Source organism: Colias philodice, chromosome 14 (assembly GCF_061535455.1).
Source record: "Colias philodice isolate Cphi_HAF_F1 chromosome 14, ilColPhil1 Martin Lab GWU primary, whole genome shotgun sequence".
Classification (NCBI taxonomy): Eukaryota; Metazoa; Arthropoda; class Insecta; order Lepidoptera; family Pieridae; genus Colias; species Colias philodice.
Genome location: NC_143099.1, coordinates 10,379,634 through 10,392,960, shown reverse-complemented (window position 1 = coordinate 10,392,960; position 13,327 = coordinate 10,379,634). Strand labels below are relative to the sequence as shown.

Below are 13,327 nucleotides of genomic sequence, written 5' to 3'. Positions count from 1 at the left end.
TACGAGCTATAACGAATCCGTAGGTGTATTTTAATATATTTTTAACTCGCTCTTAAATTCAGTGTGATGTTATGAAACGTCGTTGTGAAGCCATAAAATTTACTGCACGGTGACATAATCACGATCGGATAAATGTAAGCATTTTATTGTTAGCGACAGTGATTCCTCTTTGTATAAATATACGTGGTAAGAATGTATTTGCGGATCGCCTGTTGCAAAATAGGTATAACACACTTGCGTTTTGTTTTCGTGATATATTGCGTTTCAGAGTTTATGCAGATACCTGATTATTATTTGCAATATTCGTGGACTTTGTAACGCGTTGTCTTTATGTTCGAAGTTTATGGCTTCTACAAAATATTTACTGTTAGGAATTCGACGCATTCTGTACACGAAAATACATCATCGCATCGGGCCGAAACTACAGCCATCAAACGTCACGCTCTCCCATAAAGATAGCGACTATCTTATACGTAAATGCATTACGTTGTCGATTACACGAATCCTATATATACTCGAAACTTTTGAGCCGTGAAACGCGTCAATGGTGATGAATCTCTGATTAGTTGTCGAGTGTTGTAATTATAAATGTGACGGGCGCGTGACGCGCGGCGACTCGTGCCAACATTATTGTGCGATGAGCAGATGTTATTTTACTTTCGACTGTTCTAGCTTATCGGTCATATCGTATCTTTGCTTGTGCAAAACATATTCCGAGCATACTTTGATCGCAATCAGAGTTGAAGCTCTATTTTCCTCTTGGCACTTTTAAGTATGCTGATCTTTTCCAACCGCTTGATGAAAATGTTATGTTCCTACCTACGCTTTATACGAAAATGTTGTTTTTAATTATAAGACCAAGAGTTGGCAATACTCAAATATATTTTGATACAAAATATTTTATGTAGGTATTAATTTCACGGTTAGGTTTCTATCCGACCATCTTATTCTAACACAAGTTGGTTAGAAGTTATAACTAAGTTGAAAGATATTCCAGCTGGCAGGTTCGCATAGCTACCATTACTTACCGAGTGATATTAAATAGTTTGCCTTCTCTATTCAAATTAATATTCCATATTATATTTTATGGAGTTAAAATATTTTCTCTTACAGATAAAATTTAGACTCTAAAATAAGAGCTAATAGGCAAATATTATTTGTATTTGATCTAGTAACATTGTGTGATTATAAATCAATTCTCAATCCTATAATTCCAAACTTAAATCACATGAAATTTTTCGACAATTTCAAGATCACACCACAAAATTTACGACACATTTTCAAAGAAATAGAATTGTAAAAAATAAAACTACAGACATGTGGCGAAATAAACATTCAAATGACAAGATATTTCTAATAAAATACAAGAAATAGTTACCTACATTATATTGGCCGTTTTTCTGTAGGTAGGTAGGTATTAATAAAAGTGCATACAGACATCAAAATGATTCACAAGAGGTAATAAATAGCTGGACACTTGGACAGGTAACTGATGCATTAGGAATAGACTAAATTCGTCACCTAGAAATGATTTGGCGACACTTATTAATAGTTCACTCGTCTTGCCAAATGACAGTGGGTCGACAAATTAAGTGCTTTTCGTAACGTTTGTATGAACATTTGTTTTATTCTCTCTGTTTTGTTACATCGAGGTTACTGTGGTTTTAGCACATCAATAAAATGTTAAATAATTTGAAATAATTTATAATTTAAAGAAATTGAAACGTACTTTTTACCTTGATGTTTAATATTTATAGGTGACTTTGATATTGCGACGTAGAGTCTATAGCATTTGACGAAGAAATTTATAGAAATTTCATCATCATAGGATAACTGCATACAAAATAACTTTTATTTTAGAAATTAAATTATTTAAGAAAGATGGCGGTAATTTTCAAAACACGACAAGTTCTAAGATTGAAGTATTGAATAAATTGCCTTTTTTATTAATTAACTTTTCTCTATAAATCATCGATGGTTGTGATAGGCACTATATTTACAATTTTTATCTCCTAGTCGAACTCTATTAAAGTTATAAAATTATAAACATTTTGACATGCGAAATTTCTACAACTACAAGCAAGTTATTATTCACAAGTTATCTCTAGTGTGTTAACAAAGCAGTTTCACTTACTAATGAATACGGCGTAAGAAATCAATTGGCATCAGTTAGCTGGACATCTTGTTAGGAAAATAATGATTTGAAACTGTTCCTCGTTTGTGAAAACATTACATTTACTTAGTAACAATTGTATGAGTGTCAATTTTATAATATTTTTTAAGAACCAGTTGAACAAATGGGGAAATTTCTTTAAAAGGATATATTGTGTATATTAATTTCAGTTTACAATTATTATGTTAAGAAAGTTGGGAAAATTACTGAAGGACGATAGAGCGGAAATTATATTTAATTTGTTGTGTTCATCTCTACCATATAATATGTCACTATAGTTACCTATAAAAGACAGTTACGAAATGAATATGTAGGAACTTGCGTTCATGCGAAGTTGGTCAGCTCAGCCATTTCCTAAACCAAACAGCACCAACACATTCAATTAACAGCCTATAAAGCTTCACGCGTAACTTATAAAACGATTGACTTAACCTCAAAGAGATTTAGGTAAAACCTCCAACGTACACATAGTGTGTGTGCAAGGCATTCACGAGTAGCGGGCCATGGCGCCGGCCGTGGGAACCAAAATGTTTGTCAATCCTCAAGCACTCCTCAAGGGTGCTCAGACATATTATGACGTACATTTGCTCAGCTATAGACAATGTGCTACTAAGTAAATAGCCGATGGCATGTAATAACGTATGTTTTTAGAGCTTTCATTGTAACTGCAGAGATATTAAAAGTGGGGGCTAGGGTAGGGTTGTTTCTGATGATACCTACTGATATTTTACGTATATTTTTAATTAAATTATGGCTGTAGATAATTAGCAATAATTTCTAGCAGAGATCTTTGTTTTAACAGAGACCGATATTAGGCAAATATGTATAGGTTTAAACAATTTAATAGATAAATCATCTCGCCGTCTAAAATATGGCGTAAACATCATCCACGTATCGATACAAATACTAGTTCAATAACCCGATCACTATAAATACCTATCAAACCTATAAAAAACTTGAAGTAAACTGCAAGACAAAAGATGGCTACCACAAATGACGTCTAGCAGAACATTCGCGTCGAAAATAGAAAAGTGAGTTAGCGCGCCGAAATAGAGCCCGCCTTCGGCCCAAAAACAGTCAAGTTAATAATAGACGACTCGCAGGGACGTTTTCATCCCGTGATTCACCTGTGGCGATTGTTTTTACGTCAATAGCTCGCGTGTTTACGAGCGATCCGGATCAGCTGACGGCCAGGAATAGCCCTGACATGCCAGCCACGCTATGCGGCCTGCGCCCGCGCACACACAAATAGTTCGCTATAATTAGACGCGGTGAAATCGTGGGTTTGTTATTTTTCTTTATCGTCGTCGTAATTGGGTTAGTTGCATGTGGGTTAGGGCGTCGGCGTGTCTGGGAGTGCACTGGCCGTGCCCGTGCCTTGTCCTTACACCTAGTGTGCTTGTAGTATGAACATGACGAATGATCTGTTATGGTTAGACGTTTTTGGGAATAACGAGTTGTTGGAACTGTTTAAAGATTGACAAATTGGAGTGTTGATAGTATAGTGGTTTTATAGCTAATAAGTAATATCATTAAGTTATCAAATCATTCAGATTTTTCTTCAATGTACTTTTATTTCCAATACCTATAACTAAATCAAATCGAATACTCGCTGGAAAATTTACCTAACGAAAATAATAAGTACCTAGGTACTTATTAATAATTACCTGTTTACCACAATTACAGGCGCGCTGACTAATTACCACGGAGGTAATTTCTTGATAAACATTGCTTATACTTGCCCCGCCTACACCGACACTTAGATAGATAATTATGCACTGTACACGTATTGACAGAATCAACCAATTAGTAATATACCTACACCATGAGGCTGATTACACACGTGCGACTAGTCGTAATAACCTGTCTAGATGATACAGTGTGTACACTATATTCCATGTTAAATTGACTAACAAGTCATCGCCCTAAATATAATGCAATGGATCACTTTTTCGTTTCGGAATTCCACGATTCCTATTTTTAATACAAATTTGTCAATTGTATGTTTCATCGCGATATACGATACATGCAGCAAGACGTAGGTGATAACTATAGATATCGAAAAATGAAACTGAATCATGGTTTACTATGTGCGATGATTCGCAAATTATTATTAAAAACCACCATATGCCACTCGCCACGCCATCACTAGATACCAAAACGATTGAAAAATAAACTTAACACAATTTTCTGTTTTAATCAGAAAAACTAATTAAAACATTACTTCAACGACTTTAAATTGCAGTCAATTGCATTTTTCTTCAACGACTTTAAATCGCAGTTGTACACATACCCTAAATAGAATAAAGTGCCTATTCCTCCATACATGGTCACCCTTAGTTAAAACTGTGATACTCGAGTAGGCGGCAGTCACACTTCCATATAATGACTTATTTGCATGTTAAACGGTTTTTTATTAGCGGAATCTATTAAGCCAATTCATACATTATACCAATGATTTTTAAGCACATAAGTGAAACTACGAATTTAGGTTTTTAATTTTTTTGACACTAGCAGGTTTAGTATTGTTTTTAAAACCATATATTATGAACATATAAGTAGGTACCTACCTACTTACGTTAGGTACATAATTTTGTTATCTTTTTCGTAAAATAAGTTGTGGGAAAATGATAAATTATCATAAGTAATTTTCATATTAATTTAGTTTCTAAGACAGCGTAGGTATCCCCTCTTATCATAAAAAACATTTTGATTCAAAATCATTGTAATTTCTATTCTTTAAAAATTTCACACGTCTTATTAGGTATATTTAACCTATATTCTTTCCCTGATTAATACATATAGAAGATATCAAAGAAAAATATCAAAGAAAGTTAGAGAAAAATGAAATGAAATAAAAATAAAATGTAGAGCAATTTGCTCTACGTTTATTCAAATACAGGAAATATGATGAAGAGCCATTTAAAATGGCAACTCTTACGATGACATAAAATCTCTAAGCTTAGTGTTTAAATAATTTAAATACGAATTATATAAATATATCACGAAAAGATTATTTAAAATAATATTATGTATAAATTTGCCCCTTGACTCTATCTGCAAGTTTTTTGTATAATTTTGCATTTAAAAGGATTATATATTTCATTACACAGATTAGATTGAAGATTTTTAAAATTTTTGGAAGTTATTTGAACATAAAATTTATCATAAATCCGAATTATTTCCTATCCTACTATTACCTAAATACCTATGTAGAGATATATGGCTTATCGTATGAATTATTTACCCATGCAAGCATTTATTACGAAATAAAGATAAAATAATATACTGTTCCTAAAACTAGTTACAGAACGTATTAAAGTACATTTTATTCAAATATTGCACAGAATAGAACTTTAGAGTGAGAAAAAGAATCGAGAAATTATTTTGTCATAACATTGAACCTCATTGAACATTGTGTATTATTTCGTTTAATTAACTTCTAAAAATATTGAGAAGTAGAAAATAATATACAAACTTATTATTAAAAATTGTAAAATGTATTTCGTAATACATTTATCATGCAAGAATTCGAAGTGAAAATAAAATGCAACATACATTGCAATCGTGTAAATAAACAGGCGGCGTTTTGTTATTGAACGGAACGTGCAGCGGATTCATTGTCAATGTCGGGCAGCGGCGGTGAAGGCACGCGATTCATAGCGAAGGCTTCAGGGAGGGGGCCGGCGGGCCGGCGGGCGGGCAGGCGGGGAGGCGCGGGCGGTGGGCGGGCCGGGCGGTGACGTCAGCGGGGGGACCGCCGCCACGCGATTGGCCCGCCTGCGCGCGCCGCTACCGAATATGGGACCGCCGCTCCATTGATAAAACTGCGGCGCGGGGTCGCGCGGCGCCAGTCCCTTTCGCACCGGCCGCGCGAGAGGCCGTCTTCACGCTGGCGCTGTTCGTAATCCCGTTAGGCCCGTGGGCCGAGGAGCAGGTGGTGCCGGACGGGATGGGCACGGACGCGGAGCCCCCGGCCGGCGCGCACCTCCTGTCGCTGGCCGACGTGGGCTCGCTCGGCTTCGACTGCCCGCTCAAGCCCATCTCGGCGAGCACGGCCGGCGCGCCCGCGGACCTCAACACGCCCGTGGCCACGTCCGACCTGCCGGCCTTCTTCCCGAGTCTTTTGGAGCCGCCGCCGATCTCAGGTGTGTTGGCGCGACCCCGCGATTGCCGCTGCCGTGCGCCCGACCCCGTAGGCGGTACACCCCCGGTCGACCGATAACGTTGTAAATAAACAATGCGGTTTTTCATTCAGTGCACAGTTCATAGTGTATTTTTGTGTTTTATGTTCACGTGCTCGGAGTTTCAGTAAAGTTATTTTGTGTTGCGTTCGAGTGAAAAGGAAAGTTAGAGTGCGACTCTAACTTGGCCCGGATCGATACAGTTATTTGAATGAAGGAACTTTCATTGTGAATTCCCGACGGTAACGTGCGTCAAATACGGACGGATTTATTTATTTTGTTTTGCTCGTTAGGGAATTAGCATACAAATTTAAATCTTCAAAATCAATGACTTATTTTGAAATTAATGCTTGGAGATGCCAATTTAAATTTACACAAATTACGCTATTATGTCGAAGCGCACAATAAAGCCTTCCATGTGGCGTGCAATAAACTTAATAATTTTATTTCACATCGACAGATTCTTTCGAAAAGGTTCACATTGCAGATAAAATCGACATTTTATTGCAGATTACAAAACAAATTATAAATTAACTTCTTCATATCGAAAATTTTAAGATATCGAAAACATTTTACATTATTTGAATCGATACTAAATATAAAATATGAAACCCAACATGGGACTTATTTTGCATAATTTAACAAAATAAATTTTCTGAAGAAAATTATTTTATGAAAAAGTTTATTTTCCTAAATATTTCATAGTAATGAATGTTTACAACAAGGTGACAATAATAGTTGGTCAAAATGTTACAATGATAACAGGCTATCAGCTTCCGTTTTTATCTGAGGGTCTGCCTTCCGCTCCATAACATTGTCAGCTAAACGCGAACCATTTTAGACTCTGCAATTTAAATGTTTATTTATCAAACATAAATAAATAGTAAAAATTTTCTACTGGTTCTAAGAAAAATAAAATTAATAGCGTAAGATAAAAAATGTAGAGTCGAGTAATAAATTTAGAGTAGGAAAATCGATTTATGCGAAAAAATTCAAAATTATTTCAAAATTATTAGATTTATAATAAATACGCTAGGTTTGATTTATGCATAAAATTTTGCAATATTTAAAATATTGATGTAACGGTCTTTCCTTATTTCAATACTCAAATCAGTGATTAAAACACAGCGTGAATTACTTACTTATACAATTAATGCGAATACTGAAGCTCTATTTGTATTTTCTTTAATCTAATAAGGGCCGATTTTTCAATGCTTAGATAAAACTTATTCGTCGAATAATGTATAAAGCTACCATTCTAAAAACGTATTCTAATTGCCCGTATTTGACAGTTTACGTGACATTTTAATATTATCGTGTAATACTTTATTGGACGGATAAGTTTTATCCAAGCATTGAAAAATTGGCCCTAAATAAGATTATAATATTCAAACGGTATTACGGTGAATTATTTTTGTTTACATCAAAATGGACTGGCATTGATGAACAATACGTTTTCAACATTATTTTTAAACACATACCTATTATGTCTGCTATATAAAGCTCTGGAACTTTGGCTCACGTATTGTGTCCGTTGTTGCAGGTACATTAGCGGGCGACGAGCTGTCCCTAGGATGTTCCCCGCGGCGCCACAAGCATGAGTCGTCGCTGTCGCCGGGCGCGCGCGCGGAGGACGCCAGCAACGCGTCGAGCGCCAGCGCGTCGCTGTACGGGCCGCCGCTCGGCAACAAGCGCGCGCCCTCGCCGCCGCTGCAGTGGCTGCTGCCCTCCGGCCCCGGGCCCGGCGTCGACAAGTACTTCCAGCAGGAGTACGAGGAGCGCGTCGACCTGCTGCCGCCCGACTGCCAGCCGCCCTACTGCCAGCCGCAGGCCTGCGCGCCGCAGCACTGCGAGTACCGCCCGCCGCCGCAGCAGCACTGGGAGGCGCAGGAGTACGCGAGCGCGCCGCAGCCGACCCCCGGCCCGTCCGGCCTGCCCAAGCGCGAGCCCTACCCGAGCCCGGCCGGCGACCGCCCCGTGCAGCTCGCCGAGTACAACCCGTCCACGAGCAAGGGCCACGAGATCCTGTCGCAGGTGTACCAGCAGAGCGCGCAGCCGCTGCGCCTCGTGCCCGTCAAGCCGCGCAAATACCCCAACCGGCCGAGCAAGACGCCCGTCCACGAGCGGCCGTACGCGTGCCCCGTCGAGGGCTGCGACCGCCGGTTCTCCCGCTCCGACGAGCTGACGAGGCACATAAGGATACACACGGGCCAGAAGCCGTTCCAGTGTCGCATATGCATGCGGTCGTTCAGCCGGTCGGACCACCTGACGACGCACGTGCGGACGCACACGGGTGAGAAGCCGTTCGCGTGCGACGTGTGCGGCCGCAAGTTCGCCCGCTCGGACGAGAAGAAGAGGCACGCCAAGGTGCACCTGAAGCAGCGGCTGAAGCGCGAGCGCGGCGGCGGCTCGCACGAGCCGCACTCGCACGCGTCGCTCTAGCAGAGACTGGTCGCCACCACGGCGACCGCGACCGCGCCGACCGAGGCGCCGGCCGCCTACAGCGACGCGAGCGGCACCCCGGCGCCCCAACCGGGCCCGGCGCCCCACGCGGGCCCCTCACCCCGCGCGCCCCAGCCGCCCCCGGCGCCCCAAAACTGAACTATGACTATTTTCACGTTGAAGTTATCAAATAATTTCATCGCTTAGGTGTAAATCGTCTTTAACGAAGCTTTATTAACTCTACATTTGTAAATTCATTGAAATTTATATATCTTTTTATACATATTTGTAATTATTGCGATAGGTAATGATCAACTCGATGTATTTATTTTTGATTAGATAGGATAATTGAATGAAATAGACTGGGAACAAATAGATTCGGAGAGGAATGGCCTAAAATAATGTATGTGTGTGCGCACCGGTTCGTTAGTAGTGTCGCGGTGCAGTGCGAACACGTCATATCTTTCAGTAAATTCTGTAATTAAGAAATTTATACGAGACCGTTCGGTCGTGTTATGCATCGAAAGGTGATTGATCATTGGTGATACGTAATGAGCCTACGGTAGTATACGACTTTGGTCATCGAATGTTTGCCGTCTCCTTTCATTGCTAGCTTACGATTTATTGGTGTTGTTCCGTTAAGTGTTTTATCATCGGCAAACATTTAATAACCAGACTACCTTACTGCGTTATCATTAGTAGTTGTAATTGTAAATTTTTATATTGTTCTTGTACTTGAAACTAACGTGAAACAGTGCCATTCATTAACTTTACCACGTGCCACGGCAGATTATTTAATACTTAGTGTAACATGACTGTTGATTAAGTGATAATTTTATATAATGTAATTCGTTTGGGATTATCTAGTCGTAGTTGTGGGTGTTTGAGTATCCAACTGCGGTTCGTTCTCGTGTTGCTCCTCTCTTTACTTCTTTCGAATTTACTACTCTTTCATTCGTAAGCTTTAGATCAGAACCTCGACTTTGTCTGTCTCGAACTTCCCTTGCTCAAGATTTATTTAACAAAATTTGCTCAACTTTCTTTTAGATGTAACTATTGCCCTTTTTCATTTTCAATTTTCCTATGCAGCAGTTATTTTCCACCTTCGTTGATTTCCAGTGGCATGTATAATTAAATTTGTGTAATTAGACTAATCTAGCAAAGGTAATAGAAGTAGGATTTAAATTATGATCTCTTAATCATTATTAATTATTTACATAGAAAAGGCCCCTATTTATAATACTCATAAGTTCTTTATACGTAGATATAAATATTTGTTTAGTGGACGGTCGTCGGGACGAACGCGACGGCTGTCGTCGTTTCGCTATTCGTGTAGCTCTAATTAATATCACACAAACAAACTTCTTTCTACACAGATGTTGAACGAGCACAAATTAATTGCCTTTCTAATGGTTGTTCACTAGTGTCTATAAATTGTACGTATTTTTCTTTGAGTCGTTATTTATTACGCTTGAATAAAAAAGATAACGTTATCACACAGAACGAGTAAAATCAAACAAAACAGGGTGGGCCTTTTTGGAGTTCGATCGTTATGAATTTAGAATATCTGACAATAATATTACTAACTTTCAACTAAAAGCTATAGATTATCGAGAACGGCGTTCATGAAAATTTGAGTAAATTCTGATGTAAACCATACTGGCGCCGTTTGCCCCCTCTGAATCAATAGAGAACATTCGCGAATGTCGTTCACGCGCATCACGACTACACCCATTTGTTATGCTTCTGTTAAATAGTGTGGCTCTAAAAGTTTATACTGTTTTTACTATTGTAGAAGAGACGAAGTCTCCATAGACAAGGCTAGCGTAGGTAGGTATTTTTAAAAGTGTAAACAAATTAAATGTGTGACTATCGAAACGGAGAAGACTAAATTCTGACATTTTATGTATTGTTGCATCGCGTTAACGTTATCGATGTACGGTTTGTAGTGAATTGAGTCTAACACGATGTTCAAATTTGTTATAGCACTGACGGTTGCCATCGAACCACGGAAATTCAAATGTAACGTTAGCAATGGTTGTTGGTCTGTGCGAATGTGTTGTTTGTGAAGAGAACTCGTATTGTTGAACTTGTTTAGGACTATTGCGGTGCTGCGAACCACTCGTTCGCTTGTTCACTGGTTCGTTAGATGAATGTCTCTCTAGCCCTCAGCGAATTTCAACGTGACGGTAATGCTTTATGGTGTTCACACTATTGTGAATGTGTACGAATTTCCTACTATTACAGTTTAGTCTTATCTTGTGCGTTCGCCAGAGTGAAAAAATGTTGTTGATGTTCTTAATTATAGATAGTTTTAAGTATCAATTTAGGTATTGTTAAATTTCTCTAATTTTTACTAAATTCTATTTAATATATTTGTAAATACACTTGACTAAATTTTGATTTAATGTGTATATAAGAGGAAAAGAAATTTTTATTTAATATAAAATCACCTAAGGTGCAAAAATACAAATTGTTGAAAACTTGAAATATGCTTTTTATTTACTAAATGTGGACGATCCTTGAAAGCTTGATATAAAATATCTAGCTTAGAAAATGGGACATTTATTGAGAACTGTAAAAGAGTCGTAAAAACTAAAGTTTTCTTGCGAAAGCCAGAAATTCTTTGATGTAAATTGTGACTTGGCGACTACATGGATACATTAGCATGTTAAATTTACTGGGACAAATATTTTATAATTGGCAAAGACAACGATATCTTTTTAACAGTACATATTGAAAAGATTGCCAGATAAATTCATGAAAGTAAACACTACACACAATAATGTCGCAATTTAAAGATGAAAGAGACTAAAATTAATTCAGAAACTTTTATAATGATTTTTTAGTTCACAAATTAAAAATAAAGTTTAAAAAGAGCTGTCTTTTTTTACAAAAACTATTGAATCATATGAAAAAAAACTATAATAGTCTGTTATACCCTTGTCTGTGCCCTTGTCCAATTTAAATAATTTAAAGTAACTTTTAGTACAGACAGAGACATCTATTGATAAAAGTGCTGTCGTTACCATTTTAAACAAATTTCAATCCTGCCAACAGATGGCGCTTTATTCAAAATTGTGAATTTCAACTACTTCGAAGTGTTTTCAATGCCAGTCCCTAGAGGGCGTTATTATCAAAAAGTATCACACATAGCGCCATCTATTAATATTTACCCGTAACTTTAATGTAAGCTGTATAACAATAATGTAATTCATAGAGTAACTTATATAGGATGGGTAAATTCATTGTTGAGAAATGGACCTCGTCTTCGTCACTCGTGTGTACTAACTTAATTTAGATTGATTGAGTATTTGCATGCTTTAGACTAAGCAAAACATGATGAACAATCGAAATATTTTAACATCTCTATGTACCATGTTTTATGCAAATAAATATTATTTTATTTTAACTTTCTATGTTTTAAATATATGTACATATATATTATTGTTACTTTTTATTTATTAAGAAAATAAATAACAAAATTCCTTATGTAAAATGTGTAGTGGTGTCTTAAAAATAAAAGACCACAGTATAAACTTATATGAAAAAATGAAAATGAAAAATTATTTATTTCAGCAAAAACACAGTATGTAACAAAACAAAATTTAACAACATCATATTTTGCTGTCACTTATTATACAATATAATTATTAACTGTAGCTCCCACACTAAGAGAACTTGTGTCGTGGGAGCTGGTACGATTATAAAGAATGGATTTGCTCGTGGTACCGTAATTGTTGATTAAAAAAGATTTAAAATAACTAATTTAAATATAAGATATGAATTGAGTACAACTAATGAACTAAATTTAAAAAAATAAATATAAATAAATAGATACCTAACTATATAAATAAATAAAATAAGTTAAATAAGTACATAAATTAAAGTTAAAATAAATAAAATTATATGATACATATACAATATAATGTAAATAAACAATAATTTATATTAATTTAATGTATTGAGACAAGAAGCTTTTCTGTTTGTGTGTAATTTAATGATTTTAAATAGCATGTAATAACTTTTTTAGCTTTAAAAATAGAAAAACTCTTAATGTTACATTTTAAATTTATTTTATTATATATAAAGATGCCAATGTATGGGTTCATGCGCTTAGCGAATGTTGAGTGTGTAGTTATGTTTGGAATTTTGAAGACACGCTTTTTTACAAGATCTTTGTAATCAACTAAATTTAAGATAGATTTATGGGTGGAAAGAGAGCTATAGAGGATGAAAAGCTGCCGCACCGTCAGAACGTCACTGTCTTTATAAAGTTCAGAGGTTGGGTATCTGAAGGGCTTGCATAACATTGTTTTTAGGACCGCTCGTTGAGCTCTTTCAAGGCCGATAAGTGATGTTTTCGCAGCCCCGCCCCAAGAGTTAATACAATAAGTGATAATGGATTGGCAAAGAGCATAATAAACATTCCTAAGCAGATCAGTTTTAGCAGAATTCCGAAGTTTTTTTATTATACCTGAAATTTTACGGACACGATCAGAGAGCAGATGTATGTGACTCTTACGTG

The 13,327-nt window shown here is 37.0% G+C and overlaps 2 protein-coding genes across 2 annotated transcripts in view; one reads left to right on the top strand and one right to left on the bottom strand.

Annotated features, from left to right (window-relative positions):
• Positions 1-8,863, top strand: part of sr (zinc finger domain-containing protein striped) — a 42,286-nt gene extending 33,423 nt beyond the window's left edge. Inside the window, exon 2 of the mRNA XM_089703193.1 lies at positions 7,901-8,863. Coding sequence (XP_089559319.1) covers positions 7,901-8,799 — 899 coding nt within the window. The 3' untranslated portion in view covers positions 8,800-8,863. The remainder of the gene's footprint in view (positions 1-7,900) is intronic.
• Positions 1-13,327, bottom strand: part of LOC149483031 (protein TAPT1 homolog) — an 87,342-nt gene that overhangs the window by 47,178 nt on the left and 26,837 nt on the right. The gene's annotated exons all lie outside the window — the stretch shown is intronic.